Source organism: Phacochoerus africanus, chromosome 6, assembly GCF_016906955.1.
Source record: "Phacochoerus africanus isolate WHEZ1 chromosome 6, ROS_Pafr_v1, whole genome shotgun sequence".
In the NCBI taxonomy this organism is placed as follows: domain Eukaryota; kingdom Metazoa; phylum Chordata; class Mammalia; order Artiodactyla; family Suidae; genus Phacochoerus; species Phacochoerus africanus.
In genome coordinates this window covers 1,292,876-1,311,427 of record NC_062549.1, presented here as the reverse complement: position 1 = coordinate 1,311,427, position 18,552 = coordinate 1,292,876, and the positions used below count along the sequence as shown (strand labels likewise).

Sequence of the window (18,552 nt, the reverse complement as noted above, 5' to 3'; positions counted from 1 at the left end):
GAGGTACCCAGGTGGGAATCTCACAAGAAGGAAACGAGACAGGTGCCCCTTCTTGTGCCCCGAAGCCGAAGCGGAGCAAGTGCCCTGGATGCCGAAATTCCAGCCCAACGGCCCTCGGAGTAGCCAGTGACAGGGATCGGGGCTCCCTGGTAACTCCACGCAGGACAGGCCTCTTGACACCATGCTGGAGTCCACTCAGGGAAGCAGTGCCGCTGCTGTGTGCACGGCTGTGCTGCGGGCCAGCGCTCGCAACAGTGGGGTCGTGGGAGCCCCGCCCAGAATCTGGAAACAGGTGCCATGCCGTCCTTTACGCTGGGGGCCGTGGAGCTTTTTTGACCATGACCCATGTCGAGAAACACGGCATGTGAGTGTGCACACACACGTATATACACACTCACATACATACACATGTACACACACCTACAAACACGCGCACACACACACACATCCCCACGCTTAGACACACTCGCCTACACACATGTGCACACACTTAATACACACAGGTCCACCCACATGTACACAATCATGTAAATGCACACACACACTCACATTCAGCACACACAGAGATGTGGGTAATGCCACACGCATTCAAACACACATGGAAAGGAAAGGCTCACAGCAGGTGGCAATCCTTCCCTCGGCCCCAGGGACGCCCTAGAGAAGGAGAAAAATTAGAAGCCAGGAAAGGAAATGCCACCAGGCAAATTTCCTGGTGACCCTGCCGCTCAGAGCTGCTGCTGGGCCCCACTCGTGGACAAAGGGCTGTCCTCACCTCGGGCCGTGTCAGCACATAAAAAACGCGTCAGGAGGGGGGGCCTGGCCCGGGCAGTGTCAGTGTCTCCCCTGAGATTACTGGATGGGAGGGCAGCGTTTCACAGCAGAGACACCTGCTAGAGGTGATGGCCGCGGCCTGGGGCTCGGCCGGCCACTCCTCCACCCGGACCCCAGGCGGGAGGCGTGCAGGGATGCGGCGCCACGCTTTCCCGCGGCTCACGGAGGCCTCGGCCCTCCAGCTCCTTGCTGCGTCCGGTCGGTGCTGAGGGGGAATGTGTTTGTTATGCCGACAAGAGGCCCCCAAAACCCACCGTGGGCGCAGACAACGCGAGTCTTGTATCCCCTACGGGGAGTGGGTCCTACCAGCGGCAAACGGAGGAGACAGACCTGGACCACACGGAGCTGCCTGGGGACAGACAGACGGACATCAGGACGACTTTATCCCCCAGCTGTAGTTAACATGTAAAAGCGAGACCTTCAGAGGAGCCGGGATAATGAGAAAGTCCCACCGATCTTCCAGTCTTTTCTCTTGTGACCGATTAAACAGACGCCATAGTCACGTGGAGAGTAACTCAGCTGAGAACTCCGTTTTCGCCAAACCCTGCAGAGGTGCGCCGCCGTGCGGGGCACCAGGGACCCCACAGGAGCTCCTGCAAAGCGCGGGCCGCGGCGGGAAGAGGCAAGAGCCGAAAATCTGTTGACTCCTTACTGCGATGACTCATTGCCGGCGCTTGAACCAGCCATGCGAGGCGGGCACACGGATGCCCTGGACACCGCTGACTGGAGTGGTCCTTTGGATGGACGGCCGGGCCCCACGGGCTACAGACTTTGGGAGCAGCACTTCCAGGTGGCTGAACAACTACGGTGCTGCAGTGGGTAAGGGGGGGAGCCTATCTGTCCCCCCCCTCCCCGCCACCCCACGAATGGCTGGCGTTGTGATGAACAGGGGACACCTATTTACGCCACTGGCAGGACACGACAGCTGCTGTGATCAAGGGCGTCTCCTCAGTAACTTGTGCAGCCTTACTCTTTGCGGGGGGGCGGGGGGGCACAAGGCGTGGTGGGGACAGGACGCAGGCTATCACAGACAGGTGACACGAAGAGAAGAATGAGAAGACCTGGGGTGGGTGGCACTGGGGATGACCATGCAGTGCCGGGATGAAGGCTGAGGCCACTGACCTGGCACGGAGGAGGCGGTCACACCGCCAAGGGCGGGGGGCCCAGGAGCCCCTGGGCCACGTGCGGCTCTCAGAGGCTGCCTCCACCCGCTCTGGAGGATTCAAGGCCGACAATGAGGATTGGAGTCGGAACAGAAACAGGACTGCAGAACAGACCCTGCCCCACAGACTGTGAAACACTTATGGTTTCCGAATGAGCCGCGTTGGGGGGTGGGGGGTGGGCTGGGGGTTGGGATGGACACGCTATGAAATCAGGTTGTGATGAGTGTTGTACACCCATAAATGGAATAAAATCCACTGAGTCATTAAACACGAGAGAAACAGTAGCAGGAGGCGCTTCTGTGGTTCCAGAGTATTTTCCCCAAGAGGCGTTTCAGTGCGTGTGACAAAGGCCACTTTGCCCCTCGCCTGCCCGGCCTCCGTCAGGCATCAGGTGCAGAATCCAGGAGGCCGCAGACAAGGGTCCAGAGTGCCCGCGGGTGGGCTTCGTTCCCACCACACCCTTCCACTGCCTTGCGCCACAGCGCGCAAAGGACACGGCCTGTGAAGGCGAACAGCCCCTGGGCCCCGCGATGCTGGCACGGGCCACAGGGGCGCGGGGGGAGCAGGCCTCCGGGGGCTCAGGCTGGGGGGGGCGGAGGCAGGGCGGGGGGCTGGGGGGACCCGGTCCCTGCGGTTATTGCTCCGTCGCAAGGACGCTTGGATCTTGTGGCAAACTGTCACAGGTGGCAGCAGGGGAGCTGAGGACGGCAGGCCCCGTGTGATGCCCGGGGACGGGCGGCCAGAGCCGCCCCAATGCGGGGCCCTCGCGGTCCTGGGCACTGCGGGGGCGGGAGCATCCGACGGCTGCAGCCCGGGGGACCCAGTCGCCCCTCACACGTGCGCCCAGCTCCCCAGCTCCAAACACCCAGTCTCGGCCCTGCGAGCGGCACAGGGCTGCTCCGCTGGGTCAGGCGGGGCCGGGAGGGACCGCACGGGGCGGCAGGGACGGCGACGGCGGGAAACCCTCTTCTGGGTCCGGCTCTTCTGGGTCCGGCTCCTCCGCTATCCTCAGTGCCGGGGCCCAGCAGCCCTCAGCCTCGCCCCTAACCCGCTGCCCTGCGAGGCGGGTCCAGCCAGTGCGCCCTCAGATGCCCGCCTGGGGTCTGCGGGGAGGCCCCCTCTGCGGCATCAGCGCCTGCATGGTACACTCACCTGGGCCTGAAGCAGCCGCTGGGACAGGGAGCTCCCCGTTGTGCTCAGGAGTAAAGAACCTGACTAGTGTCCATGAGGATGTGGGCTCAGTCCCTGGCCTCGCTCGGTGGGTTAAACGATCTGGTGTTGCCCTGAGCTGTGGTGTAGGTCGCAGACGAGACTTGGATGGGTGCTGCTGCGCCGGTAGCGGAGGCCAGCAGCTCCGTCTCCAATTCCACCCCTTAGCCTGGGAACTTCTATGTGGCCCAGGTGGAGCCACTAAAAAAAAAAAAAAAAAAGACGAGAAGAATGAAATTGTGCCATTTGCAGCAACATGGATGGACCTAGAGATTGTAAGTCAAAGACAGGTAACGTGGTATCACTTATATGTGGAAGCTAAAAAGATGACACAGGCGAACTTCTTTACAAAACAGAAACAGACTCACAGACTCGGAAACAAACTTACGGTTACCCAAGGGGACAGGTGCGAGAGGGCCCTATGGGGGGGGGGAGGGGGTTGGCATTGGCCTTGGCACACTGTTGTCTATGGAACAGATGGTCGGGGGACCTGCTCTATAGCATAGGGAACTCTGCTCAGACTCGGTGTCCACCTACATGGGAAAAGCATCTGTGGCAGAATGGGTGTCTGTCACGTTTAATAGCTGACTCTGCTGTACAGCAGAGATTAACTTAACATTGTCCATCAGCGATCCTTCAAGAAAATTTCAAAAATGAATAAAAGGAAAAAAGTTTTTTATTTTTATTTTTTTGCTTTTTAGGGCCACACCTGCGGCACATGGAGGTGCCCAGGCTAGGGGTCCAATCAGAGCTGTAGCCACTGGCCTACACCACAGCTCACGGCCGCCCTGGATCCCTAACCCACTGAGCAAGGCCAGGGATCCAACCCGCAACCTCATGGTTCCTAGTCGGATTCGTTTCTGCTGCGCCACGACAGGAACTCCAGGAAAAAGTTTTTTTTTAAAAGAAAACGGGGCGATTTAATAATGGTGGCCCCCCTCCTGGCCAAGGGAAAAACCAGCGTTTAGCTGCTCAAAGCCCCAAGCCAGGGGCAGGCAAGTGGAGACCCTGAGGGCCAACGGGACCCTCCACCCTGGTTCCCGAGCCCGTCATTTGAGGCAGATTCTTCCAAGGACCCTTCTAGGCTACAAACACAGTTGGTTCTTGGTGTTTATGGTGGTTCTATTCCACGAGGTCAGCGAGAACACGAAATTGCAGAGTACAGAGCCACTGCTCCTGCAAAAACGCAGGGCTAGGCTCCCGAAGGCCTGTACGTAGCCACCTTTCCACCAGCCAGTCCCCAGAAGCATCTGCAAACCACACATCTGACTAGGGGTTAACATCCAAAATAGAGAGAGAACTCAGACAACTCAAAAGGGGGAAAAAAACCCAAACCCATTTAAAAACGGGCAGAGGACCTGAACAGGTATTTGAGCAAAGGAGACAGGCGGATGGCTAATGGATGCAGGCAAAGATGCTGGGTATCACTAACCATCAGGGAAACAGCACACGCGTCAAAACCACAACAGACATCAGCTCACACCCACTCGAAGGGCAGTCGTCAGCAAGACAGCAAACAGCCAGTGTTGGTGAGGATGGAGAAAGGCAGCCCGCGTGCACGGCTGGTGGGAAGGCAAAAGGCTGCAGCCGCGGCGGAAAACAGTGCAGAGGTTCCGCAAAACAGTACACACAAAATTACCATGTGATCCAGCGATTCCACCTCTGGGCATTTATCTAAAGGAAACAAAAGCTCTGTGCGGAGGGACAGCAGCCCCCCGTGTTCACAGCGGCATCATTCACAACCGCCAAGACAGGACAGGGACCTAAGCACGTGTCAGTAGAACAGATCAGGAAGATAGGACAACGTGGCCGAGCCTCGAGGGTTTCATGCAAAGTGACGTGAGTCAGACAAAGAAAAGATCTCACCTGTGTGATCTCACCTGTGTGAGGAACCCAAGCAAACCAGACTCCCGGATAACAGACAGCAGGTGGTGGTTGCCAGAGGCGGGCGGTGGAGGCTGGAGGAAACGGATGAAGGCGGTCAAGGGGTACGTTTCTCTTGCTCTGAGCCACCTGTTTGTGGTGCTTTGTTACAGCAGCCCTGGGACGCTCACGTGGTAAATCCGCTCTGCTGGGCTGGCTCCGAGGCCGGCTGCCCTCATAGCCGTGGTCCCCGCTGCCTCCGTCTAGGGCCCATCCCCACGTCTGCACCTGGACCTCTGTGGGCCCAGAGCCTCTCGAACCCCTGCCTCTTCCTGGTCAGCCCAGGCACGTCCTGAAGAGCCTGCCTGTGGCTGCTCTCTGGCTCACGTGTTCCAAGCATGAGCTGCAGGGCACAGACACAAGCGTGGAGGGGTTGCTCCTTTTTGTTCCATGTGAGGGTATTTCTGACACTCCAGGTGCATGAAGCCGAATTTTCCTCGTGATCTTTGCTCTGTGATGCTCATCACTGGCCCCTCCCCACACGGCCCTCGTTCCTTCTTAATAACGTGACCACTGTCCATGGACTCGCCCACCGACAGGAAGGCGACACTTAAAGGACGACAACTGCTCCCTGTGGGACCCTCCTCAATCCCCTGTGTCCCCGACATGCCCCTACCTCCCCATCCTAGGACAGCAGCAGATTCTGGAAGCTTTTTTTTTTTTTTTTTTGGCCATTGCCCACAGCATGTGGATGTTCCTGGGCCAGGGATCAAACCCGCGTCACAGGAGTGACAACGCTGGATCCTTAACCTGCTGAGCCACCAAGGAAATTCGGGTTCTGGAATCTTGGGTTGACTGTTCTTCTTGTCTCCAGATGGATGATAGATGATACAGAGGTAGATGGACAGATGATTAGATAGATAGATAAATAGATAGACAGACAGACAGGCAGATGCTAGGTTGATAGATGATGAAGATGGGTAGATAATTGACAGGTGATATAGAGTTTTACTGTCTATAATGCAATATTTTTCTATCACATTTATATAACGCAACATATAAAATAATGTTTGTCTGAGTGTCCGCTTCCTCTGATCTGTTGGGACTCTTCTACTCACTTCGCCAACGTCCGTCCATGCTGCTTTGGGACACATGCGCCTTCACAGCAGCTGCCATGTGACATCCCAGCCTGCGAGTCCATCGTGCCGCATTCACCCACGCTCCCTCTGATGCGCATGTGGGCTGCTCCAAGGCTTCTGCTCTTGCGAACAGCGCACCTGTACACACCTTCTGGAACACACACTTCATTTCACCGGGGGATGTGCCGGGAGACGGCGTGGTTATGGGGAGCAGGGTCACCAGCTCTGGGAGTGGGACAGGCCGCGTTCCCCAGGGCCATCCCAGAGGGCCTGGCAGACCATCCGCGGAGCCCAGGGCTACAACTCTGCATCCATGGCCCGCGCCTCCCTGGTCAGCTCGGAAGCCGGACCTCTCCCCCGTGCGCACGCTTCCCTGAAGCTCGTGCCTGTCCCTGCAGGGCGCCGGGGACGCGCCCGTGCCCCAGGAAACCCCCACGAAATCGAAGTGGAATGCTTGGCTCGAGCAGGAGGACTCTGCCAGAACACGCAGGGGCCTTGGAGGCATGGTAACCATGGTGATCGCTGCAGGAAACACTAGGGGACATTCACCAAGGAACCACTCAACGTCTGATTAGCTAGTGGCTAAGTCTCCCTCCCAGCCGTGTTCCCCTGGACAGACCTGCCCTCCCCTTTAAGGCCTCCCCCGGATCAAGACACCATGTCACCTCAGGAAGGCAGACGCCTGTTTTCCTGTCCGTCTTGATGTCTGTTTATCTCATTGCCTGGTTGGAGACACAGTCTGCCCGGGGTCCCAAAGTAGGGGACGAGGGCCCTGTGCTCTGGAGGAATGGAGCAGGGGACCCCAAGTTTTCCTCTCAGATTAGGGAGCTCTGGAATGTGGGGTCCATAGGGATGCTGAGCCTGGGGGCCGCAGCCTCCAGCTGGGGCTCACTCCACCCACAGTGGTCGTCCCCCAGGCATGTTCCGGAAGCCCCCTTCTCATCAGTTCATGGTTCTTTTTTTTTTTTTTTTTTTTTTTTTTGGCCTTCCAGGGGCACACGGATTTCCTGGAGTCACACTGGATCTTTAACCCACTGTGCCAGGCCGGGGATCAAACCTGTGTCCCAGCTCACGGTTCTCGACTTCTCCCGGCTTTCACTCATTTTTTATTTGACTCATTCATTCGTTCAGCAAATCGGCGCCTCTCAAAGGTAGTCTCAGCTGGTGGTGCATGGAGGAAGACCCAGCCCCAGCTCTATAGCCCTCAACGCCAACCCCGCCTCACTCGGGCCACTTTGTTGCAACCAAAGAGGGATCGGTCCCTCCTGGCACCCTCCCCGGGGGCAGGACCCAGGGCGACTGGTCCATCCACCCCCACCCCCGGCTCTGTCCCCCAGGCCTAGGGCCTAGCCCTTGGCCCCCAAAGTAGTGCAGTAAATAAACAAGCACACGAAGCCCCCAGCTCCCCCTCTGATCCATGGTGGGCGCCAGCGGCTTCTCGTGGGCCGTGGTAGGCAGATTCCTGAAACAAGTGACAGCAAGACTTCTAGAACCCTCCTCTGAAGGCGTTCTGCTGGGTTTCAGAACTGCGGCCCCGAGCCCCACGCAGCCCAGGAAGCTTGAAGGGAAGAGGGGGCTGCTCACACCCACTTGCTTCCTTACCCACCTCGGGGGGGGGGTTCCCCCCCACCCAGGCTACCTGAGGCCCTTAACGTGGGGATAAGGTGGGAGATGCCTGGAAACGTCCCACATAAAGGGCTCTCCTACAGAGCATGAGGAGCGGGGGCACCTTGGGGTCCTGCCAGGCCCAGCTCTTCCCCACCAGTCAACACCTGCCGTGTGCAGAGCTGGCTGTGCTGGCAGCTGTCCCTGGGACCCCAGGAGGGCAGAGGTGACAGGAGCACCCAGGCAGGGGGCTGGAGGAGTGGGAGAGACACCCCCCTGCACGCCGAGTGTGTTCCCAGCTCACAGATACAGAAAGAGGCTCAGAGGCGAAGCAGAACTTAGCCCAAATCACACAGCAAGGAGGCCTCTCCCCTCCAGGCACTTCCGGGGGATCCTGCGCAGAGCTGGGGGCTCTGTGTCTTACAGCTTGCTACTCTGCTTCCCCAGGGGTCCAGAGTGTAAGGAAGACCCCTGACTGGGCTGCGCCCAGGCAAGTGGGGAGAAGAAGCCTGGGTGCTCAGAGACGGTCAGGCCGGGCGGGGGCTGAGGGAGGGGCTCAGAGCACCAGCATCCCGCAGCTCCCCGGGGCCAGCGCGGCAGGGCCCCCAGCCCCACCGAGGGGGCGCCGGGGAAGTGAACGCCAGGGACCCCCAGGAGCCGACGGCTCCAGGGTGTGAGCGGTGGGAAAGCACCCGTCTGTCCCCTGATGCTGCCGAATCGGGAGCTCACCTCCGACAAGATAAAGGCAAGCGAGTGACAAGCCTCACGCATGAATCCGACGCAGCTGTCACGGGGCGCAGGGGTCGCAGCCAAATACTGGCCGTTTGAATCCGACTGGCGTGTGTCAAAGCCCCAACAGGACACGGAGCTTGAGGGAACCCGCTGTATTAACTGCTAATGAAACGAGGGAGCATGGGGCTCTTTCAATAGAAGGCTATTTTTTTTCCAATTCATCAGCCATTCCTAACAAAAAAAAATAATAATTGGAATATGAATAAATAAAGAGTCTAAGCTGAATAAAGACTGATTTTCAAATCCAAAAGCAAATATCACTTCAGGTGCAACAGGAAAGACCTTCCATTAACAGAGAAGCACTGGCTCACTGTCACTACTCAGCCATGCTTTGCAGGTCCCTGCTAATGCGACAGAAGCCAAAATTAAATAAACAGTCCAAAGAGTGGGAAAACACAGTCAAAATTATCTTCCTGTGTAGATTATCTGGGGTAGGCCTTGAATTTTTAAGAGATTCTGCTAATAACAGAATTTAGGGAGATACGCATTGGAAAATGAGCCGATTTCCCTTGCTCTGGTGGCAGTGCTGTTTGTGGCTGCCCAGAATTGCCCCAAATTGCCCCCAAACCCTCTGCACACAGTTGACAGTCCCGGCATTGTGAACCCCACTTGTCTGAGACTCAGAAGCCTCATTCAGCAGCCTCCCACCCGCTAGGGAAGTATTGCTGCATGACGCCGGTTCTGCGAGGCATCCAGACAACACCCCCGAGGGCTCTGGCTGGGCGAGGGTTAGTGCCCTGCCGCCAGCTCTGCCCCCCCCCCAACCCCATTCCCCGTGTCCTCCCAGCAGGAGGTTCCTCCCCCTCAGGGCACCTCTGGCAGATCCACTGGAGTGGGTGAGCACAGCCCAACCTCAGGTGTGCAAGGAGCATAACTTTCATCTTTCTATAAGAGCTTCTCTCTGGAGCCCCATGCCACCGAGCAGCAGAGACCTGACTGTCTTGGCAGCATCCCCCTCCCCAGGCTCGTGTCCAGTCGGGGCTGGTGGACACGTCTGCCGCATCGCCCCTCGGCCCATCTGGTCTCACACACCCACCAGGGTACACCAGCCCCTCGAGTCGCCCTCACCTTGTCTGCAGGCCTCCCCACCAGCCCTCGGCCAGCAGGCAAAGGCCAGGCTGCCTGAGGCCCTCTGCCACCACCCTCGCCTCTCCCACTCGGAGACCCCGCCCTTCAGGGGCTTGTCTCTGGGACGCGCCTCTCCCTCCACTCCTTCAACTCCCTCTACCCAGGGGCCCCACATCCTCGTTTGGGGGAGTCCCCGCCCAACAATGCGGCAGCTGGAAGGGTCTTAAGAGGCTTCTCCGAAGCCTTGCTCCCTCTATCTTAACATCTGTCTCAGGGAGCTCCGTGGCGAGGTGGGTTGAGGATTTTACAAACACTGAGGCCAACCACCGAGGGCCTCTATGGACCCCTCAATCCCTTCCCTCATCACCTGCTGAAGTGGGGGGCAGGCGGGGGGGCAGCTACTTCTGGAAAGAACATCACGTAGAAAATGAAAGACCTCCGCTCACCACGCCAAGAATGATCTTAAAGGTGGGATCAAATCACACTTACGACACCCCCAAAACTGCAGATTACTCAGAAATCAATATACCCAGGAAGACACGAGAACTGCGCAGAGAAAACCATGAACTTGTAGAGACGAACTAAACGAACACTGAGGCACGTGGCGCTTCTGAGTGGGAAGACTTCCAGCGGCGAAGGCATCGCCCGTCCCCAAATTCATACCCAAGAGAGTGAAATCCGAAACCCCGAGAGTGCGGCTCTGGAGCTGGACAGGTGGGTTCTAAAACTCACCTGTAAAAAGACCCCGTGAGAAGCTGCAAGAATCTTTCAGTAAGAGGAGCCTCACCAGTTGCTGAAACTAGGCTGGAATCGAGCAGCTTGGGGGACCCCAAATGGGGAGGGGTCCCCAGGGCAGCAGGCCAGAAACATGCACACGCGTGTGTAAATGTGTCCTGTTATCCAAGTGGCACTTGTGCTGCCAGGGGAAGACAGAGTATTTAACAAAAGGCACGGGGGGGGGGGGGGGGGGGACTCCGCCCCACTGCCTCCTGCCACCTCGTAAACGTGGCCGGACGCCTGAACGAGGAGGTCCAATCAGTAACAATATTAGAAGAAGATGCAGCAACTGCTTTCCTTGGATGAAGACAGAGAACATGCTCCTAAAACCTGAAACCCAGAAGCCGCAAAGGAGCAATGAGATTCAACCACAGGAAACACGAGGACGCGCGAGTGCAGCAAAGACATCAAAACCAAGACACCGGGAGAGATTTGCCAAGGGCGCCCCATGGGGAGGCCCCGTTCCTTTAACACACACAGGGTCTCCCCAACCGTAAGAGGACAAGCAACGGCGGGCTAAGCACGCGCTCCGGACGTCACGCGAGAAACCCAAGTGCCTGACGAGCCCGCAGGACAGTCGACCTCACTCACAAGCCCTTACATGGCACTCGGGCCAGGAGCCCACTTGCCAGACTGGCAAAACTTCCTGACATCGAATGACGCCCACGGCAAGGGATGCACACGGAGCCGGTGTGACTGCAGCGCGACACGGCCTTTTCGCGGGCAGCTATTTCATGCTTAAGTCGATGCGCTCTGCAGCTCAGCGGCCCCCGACTCACAATCGAGCGACAGACGTGATCACGTGACCCCCGTGAGGCTACGAGGACAAGGACGGTCACAGCGGTGCTGCCGGCAGCATGGGTCCTGGCTCGTGGGCCCAGGGGACACTCAGCAGCTGATACTGAAAGTGAAGGTTCCACCCAGACACGCTGACCCAGAAACACGTCCTTGATGAATCGTCAGAAAAAGAATCCGTGGCTCCCTGGCTTCTCAGCGCCGTGCACGCGCCTGGGGCCCCCGCACGTGGCGCCCAGCGGGGGCATCGGCCCTTCTGCGGCAGCTGGCAAAGGTGGGGGCTATGCCAAAGCCTCCGGAGGTGGGGACGCACACTGAGGGCTGGCTTCTCAGAAGCCAGAGCTGAGGCGCGGAGGCCAGGGTCCCCAGGCCGTGCCGCCCTCCCTGGAAGCCCCATCCACTGCTGACCGTGCACCTTCTTTGACGGGGTTGGGGGACGTCTCTCCTCTTGGGGTTTTAAACATGTCCCTCAAGTAGCAGGGTCAGCAGAAGTGGACGTGGTCTGTTTGGACCCTGTGCCCGTGGGGCGGCACATCCACGGCCTCCAGGCCCGGGCCTTCCACTGCTCCAGACCTCTGGCCGCAGCTCCTGGCAGCCTGCAAATCCCCAAGGGTCCTCCCGCTTCCCCGAGCCAGGCTCCGTCTCCCAGGCCACCCCCCATCTGCGCAGGCGCCCTAGACTCCCCAAAGCAGCAGGGTAGCACACTTTACTGGGGTTTGGGCGGGGCGTGGGGTTGACATCGCAGAGCCACAGAGCCAACCTAAAACAGAGCGGGAGACGACCCTCGGACAAGTCCCTCAGCCGTGTCCACCAGCAGGAAGGTGACACCAGCCTCCAGCCACCCGACTCTCCTCTCCACTCACCTGGGACCCCCAGACCCCTCTCCATCACTCGGGCAGAGGAGCCCTGGCGGGCCGGTCAAGGCCAGCACTTAGAGGAACGACCATTCTTCCCAAGGAGCCCGGGACCCAGAGGTAACACGGGCTGGGTCAGCCACAGAGGGATGAAGAAGAGCCGGCCAAGGTCCAGACCCAAGAGAAAGCCTGGAGTGGCTGCTGAGCGTCACGTGGTGTGCCTGGGCCACAAGACGGCCACACAGCCCGTGGGGGCAGAGGCTGGGCTGGACTCAGGTGCAGGGACGAGCCCCAGCCCAACTGCTGGAGCAGAAAGGGCCAGGAAAAGCAGGGGCCTCCCCCGCCTCCCCCTCCCCACCCCTGAAACACCCAGTCCATCTGTGCCATCCCGCGGAGGGGCAGGGCTTCCTCAGACCCTGATCGGGAACCGGCCTTCGAGACGCTGCCCACAGTGGCACCCAACTCAGGGTGGGGAAGGGGGGTGAGTCTGGTTTCCGAGGCAGAGTCTGGGCACATGAGGTCTGCACGTGAGCCTGGAGCCGCCCTGACAGCTCTCGGGGAGCCGATCACCCTGGGGCTGAACAGCAAGCACGCCGGCCTGTCTGGCTGTTCTGTGTGCTCACACGCGTGGATGCCTGCGGAGGAGCCCACGCTGGGGCACACCTGTTCAGGAGCTGGTGTGACGCGAGCGTGTCAGTGTGTGCTCGCAGGGGCTCCTGTGGGTGTGCGAGGGCAGGAGCGTGGGGGTCAGGGCGTGCCCTCTGCGGAGAGGGTGTGAGTCTGGGCATGCCCGTGTCCCCGGGGGGTACGCGCCGTTACGAGGCCTCCCCTCAGGCCACCCTGTGATCCTGTCCTTTCCAATCCTCGCCGCCCCCAGGCTGTCCCCACACCTCACCGGGCCCGTGGCCCTGGCAGCCCAGCACACACACAGCCCCAGGAGACCAGTGCCCCCTGCCCTGCCCCCGGGCCTCCTGCCGCCTTCTCTACCAGGAAGCCCCCGTCAACCCCACCCAGGCTCAGACCCGGGTGTCTGGACTTAGAAGTGACTTTATTTCTCCGGAGAAGATGCCCTCAGAGCCAGGCTGTTGGGCAGCCTGAGACCTAGGGTCCCGGGCCCCCCCTCCCCCCGCCCCCGGCCTCCTGCCAGGCCCCCGATTCCTGGAGAGGTCCTGCTGGCTGAGACCTGGAGCTGGTGCAGAGATAGGAAAGAACGAAGGCAGAGACTGGGAGCGGGGCCGAGGCTGCCCCCAGCGCCAGCCAGACCAGGCTGGGGGGAGGGCAGCCACAGGCTCGGGTGGGACGGGAAAGGCTCAGAAGCCCTGCGGGAGGGAGGGGACCTCAGGGCCCAGCCCAGAGGAGAGCGGGCCCCAGGCTGAGCAGGAGGCCGCCGGCCAGCGCCCAGGGGCTGCGCCCCGCCCTGGCGGCCCCGTTACACAGGTCCTTCTCACAGCAGGCCACATCCACTTTCAAGATCCCAGAGTTAATGAAGCCCATCAGATAGTCTGAGAAAAAGTGCCGCTTCACGAAGTCACAGGACGAGGCACACATCTTGTTCACGGAGTGATCCTTCCTGCCTGGGGGAGAGAAGGGAGCCTGCGATTGGGGTCCCGCTGCGCCTCTCTGCCTCATGCCGGGGACCCAGCCCGGGGACCGTGGGTCAGCTCAGGGACCAGGAACAACAGAACTGAGGCTTCAACCCACCAGGCCTTCCACAGCGACACGGAAAAGGCTACAGAGAGGCCAGGGAGGGTCACTCAACTGCTGAGTGTCACACGGCAGGGCAGCAGCCTGCCCCGGGCCCGTGCTCTTGTCCTGAGCCAGAGAGGCTCTGATGACACCCGCTGGCCACGGCCCCATCCCGGCCTGGAGTCTGACTTACTGCTGCTGGGATCTGTGATCCGGACACTGGCACACACCGTGTCCGACGGCTGGCACTGCTTCGGGGTGCAATGGCTGGAGTTGGTGGTCAGCGTGCAGTCCTGGCACCACAGGCCCTGAGCTGGGTGGGGCATGGGGGGAGGATAACCAGGGGAACTGGGATCCAGGCCAGCCAGCCCCCTGCACCCTCCCCGCTGCCTGCCGCAGGCACTCCCAGGAGAACCATGTAGCTGCGGGAGGCGGGGCACCCTGGCCAGGAGTGTCCAGGCCAAACTGACACCTGGAGCCCAGGCGAAGAGAAGCTGTGAGTCTGGGGGCAGGCTGGGGGACGCCCCACCACTGGGATTCTGGACACCCCTCAGCCCTCTCCCCGGCCCCACAGACGTGTGCACAGCGTCCGTGTGAAGCCACAAGTATCACGTCTTCTGTGCCTTCCTGCACCCCCCCCCACACGCATCCCCCCCAGAATCCAGTTGCTTCCAAGCTAGGAAAGGCCAAACAGACTTGATGGAGGCCAGGTGGGGCTCTGAGAAGAGATGGAGCACAAGAACCCTGGCACTAAGCCAGGGGCATCCGAGCAGGACAAGCGGCTGGACCAAGGCCCCTGGAAGAAAAGCGCCCATGCCCTCAGGAGCCTGGAGACCCGTGGTGGCAGGAGGCAGGCATCCCGAGCTAGCAGACAGAGTCGGGGCGGGGCTGGGGTCTCAGGAGGTCTTTGGGAGGGCTGTGGGTTTGGTAGGCTCCATGGGAGGAGGGCCGCACCCCCACACCCGGTTCTCTCGGGAGCTGCCTCCCACCGGCTTACAGGCGACCTGCCTCCCCCCCACAATGGGCTGCCCCCAGACTCACCCGGCGCAGAGCACAGCAGGGCGGCCAGCAGCACCAGGCCGAGGCCCTTCATGGCTGCAGGCAACATGCTCCAGACAGGCCTTGGGAAAGCGCGGGGGCTGTGGTGGGGGGTCGTCTGGGGCGCAGGCCTGGCAGGGAGAAGCCTCGATCAGGAGACCCAGTCCCAGTCCAGCTCGAAGGACCCTCCCCTTTTCCAGGATCCTAACGCAACCACCTCTCCAGAACCTGGGGCGGGGGTCCTCCGGGAGCTCCCAAGGCCCCACCCCCAGCTCATCCCTCCAAGCGGCCACCATCACTGCATCCCCTCCTGGGAGAAGAGGTCCGTCTCTCCTGCAGGATGACAGCCCGAGATGCCCCCACCCTGCGCTCCGCACCTGTGGGAAGGGGGGTTCGGAGGCGCATCTTATCCCTGGGGAGCGGTAGGTGCGTCCGGAGAGGAAAGGGCAGGACAAGGTGCCAGCGGACCGTACCTGCGGGTGGGGGGAGGGGCGCGCGCCTCTTCCCCACCCCCGCCCCTGGACCCGGGGTGGGCCGGGAGCCGCGGACCGAGCCCCCTCCTCTCGCCTGCCCTTGCGCGCCTCGGCGCTCACCGCGGATCGGGGCGTAGAGCTCGGACCGCGGGTTGGGGGCGCACTCACATCCCTGGGGTGTCGCGACTCCGGGCTCCGGGCGACGCGGACGGCGCGGGGAGCGGTGCCCTTCGGTCTCCCTGCGGACCGGAACCCGGGCGCAGCCTCGTCTTTCGGGGAACGCAGCCGCAGACGCGGACCCCGCGCGAGGGGCGGGGCGGAGCTGGGGCGGGGGCGCGCGGGGGGCGAGGGCGGCGGGAGACGTGCGGGTGGGGGCGCCAGGGGCTCGCGTCCGGGGCCCTGTCCCTGTCCCGGCCTGTCCCGCGCCCCCTCTGGTTCCCGCTCCCTCCACCGGTCCCCGGGGCGCCTCCCCCTCCGCCTCCCCCTACCCAGGCTTGGGAAGGATCCCTTCCCCCCTCCGTTTGGCTGAGATCCCCTTGGAATTTCTCGGAAGAACGTTTACTGCGAAAGGAAGCGAAACGCACAAAGACGCAGAGAGGGAGGGAGAGAGTAACGCGTGGCAGGTGCTAGCACAGGTCCCTGTTCACAGCCCTGGGGCCCTGCGCTCCCCAGCCCAGGCTGTTCTCCTCCCCACAGCACCCATGAGGACCCCACCGGCAGCCCCAGCCCCAGGGACTGCTGCCTGCAACCACACCCACGCCGGGAGGACGGAGGACAAGTCCCAAATCCTTGTCTGGGCGTTCAAGGCCCTCGCCTCCTGCTCCCGTCAGCTTCTCAGCTTTGTCCTCGCCTTCCGGTCCCACTAGGAGTCCGACGTGCTGTGCCTTTGCACCTGCCATCCCCTGTGCCTGGAATCAGTCTCTGCTGGGCACTGAGTGAGCGACAGACACCGTGCCAGGGCTGGAGGTGTTCCTGCAGTCCCGCCTTAACTGGTCCAACAATTACTTATGGAGTATCCACTGTTGGCCTGGCACGCCCTGGACCCTGGACAACGCAATGAGAAGTGGCTTTCTGGACCCTTGACGTTTACCCATAGACCAACGCATGTCGCTAATATGTCACTGGAGACGTGCCAGTCAGAGCTAGCATTGACGGAGCACATGCTGTGTGTTCTAACTGTTTTGAGCACTTGATATGTGTTATCTCATTACAGTCTCACAACAACCCTGCTACCAGCTATTATCATTCCCATCTTACGAAAGAGGAAACTACATACAGCACAGAGAGGTTGAGCTTCCCGCCAAGGTCACACAGCAACCAGGGGACACAGCCTACGTTGGAACCTATGTAGCTTGGCTCCCGGGCCTGGACCCCTCACTGCTCCAATGCTGCCCAGGAGATGGACAAGCAACCCCAGCTTGGAGACTGGGCTTCCCACAGATTCGACAGAATTCAAATACGCATTCAGAGTTAAAAATCAGCAAATATCCAAAGGAAATAAGCCTCTAAGCTAAGACGTAGCAGAAACAGTGCCAAATAACCGATTTAAATCCCCACGAACTTTCTAAATTGAAGGTATCAGATGCAGAACATAACGTAAATCAATTTTATAAGCTTTTGATAGAGCAACAGACACCCTCAAATCACAGGAACAGGGCACCGTCAGAACTGACCAGGCCTAGCTGAAAAAAATAGAGCCTCTATAAATGAAAAACTGATCATTGAAATTAAAAGATCAGCAGAAGCCTTGACAGAGTTAAGCTAAGTGAAAATAAAAGTAATTTTAAAACGTGTTGTATGATTTCATTTCTATGAAATGATCTGAATAGAAAAACCCAAAAGAGACAGAAAGTAGACTAAAGAGGTTGCCTGGGGCTGGGAAAGGGAAGGAGTGGGCAGTTCCTGCTGGTGGTCAAGGATTTCTTTCAGATGAAACTGTTCTAAAACTAGACGGTGATAATGGTGGCACAATTCCGTGAAGATTAAAAACCCCTGAAATGTATACTTTAAAAGGCGACTTCTGTAGTATGTGAATTATATTTCAATAAAGCTTGTTTAAAAACAACAAAAACTGGAGTTCCCGTCGCGGCGCAGTGGTTAATGAATCTGACTAGGAACCATGAGGTTGCGGGTTCGGTCCCTGCCCTTGCTCAGTGGGTTAACGATCCGGCGTTGCCGTGAGCTGTGGTGTAGGTTGCAGACGCGGCTCGGATCCCGAGTTGCTGTGGCTCTGGCGTAGGCCGGTGGCTACAGCTCTAATTTGACCCCTAGCCTGGGAACCTCCCTATGCCGCAGGAGCGGCCCAAAGAAATAGCAAAAAGACAAAAAATAAATAAATAAATAAATAATAAAAGAAAAACAACAAAAACAAAACAACTCAGTCGATGCATTAGGCAACGAATTAAACACAGCCAAAGAGGGATTTGGGAACTGGAAGGTAAATCTAAAGAAACTTCCAAGAATGTAGCACAAGGGATCAGGCAGTGGGAAATTCCAAAGACGCGTTCAGACACACAAAAGACAATATGTCAAGCGCTAATATAAGGCTGGTCAAAGTCCCAAAGGAAAGAGAGTCAATATTTGAAGAGACTGTGCCTGAGGATATTCCCGAATGAAATAAGTATTTACAGAGAAGCACCGTATAAACTAAACAGAAAAAAGAAAAAGGAAATTTACACCTAGGTACAAGATAGAGAAACTGCAGGCCACCAAAGACAAAAGAAGATCTGAAAACAGTCAAAAAGAAAGGCTGGTCCAGGAGTTCCCTTTGTGGCTCAGCAGGTTAGGAACCCAGCATATTGTCTGTGAGTGTGCGGGTTTGATCCCTGGCTGTGGTCAGTGTTTAGGATCTGGTGTTGTCATGAGCTGTAGTGTAGGTCACGGATGGAGTTTGGAGCTGCTGTGGCTGTGGTGTAGGCTGGTAGCTGCAACTCGGATTCAACTCCTAGCCTGAGAACGTCCATGTGCCGCTAGTGCAGCCATTAAGAAAAATTTTTTTAATTAAAAAAAAAGGAAGGGTGATCAGCTCTAATGAAATGGCAACTAAACTGACAGCAGAATTTTGACAGCAGCCCTGAAGGCTGAAAGACAGGCAGTACCTTAAGAGTGCTAGGAGGAAACGACTGCCCACTAAGAGTTTTGTATACTGTTTTCCAAAAAATTAGGGCAAAGTAAAATAGTCAGATAATTAAAAGGTTAGAGATTTTTTTTTCCATGTGGCTCGGACCCCGTGGTGGCTGTGGCTGTGGTGTAGACCGGC

General features: G+C 58.8%; 1 protein-coding gene across 1 annotated transcript; it reads right to left on the bottom strand.

The window, feature by feature from the left end:
* Nucleotides 1–13,252: 13,252 nt before the first annotated feature.
* LY6H (lymphocyte antigen 6 family member H) lies at nt 13,253–15,708 on the bottom strand. The gene is made up of 4 exons (XM_047782841.1): nt 15,462–15,708; nt 14,824–14,951; nt 13,976–14,095; nt 13,253–13,670 (listed from the first exon to the last, which is right to left on the bottom strand). Coding segments are annotated over exons 1-4 (486 nt in total). The 5' UTR covers nt 15,464–15,708; the 3' UTR covers nt 13,253–13,434.
* Nucleotides 15,709–18,552: the final 2,844 nt, after the last annotated feature.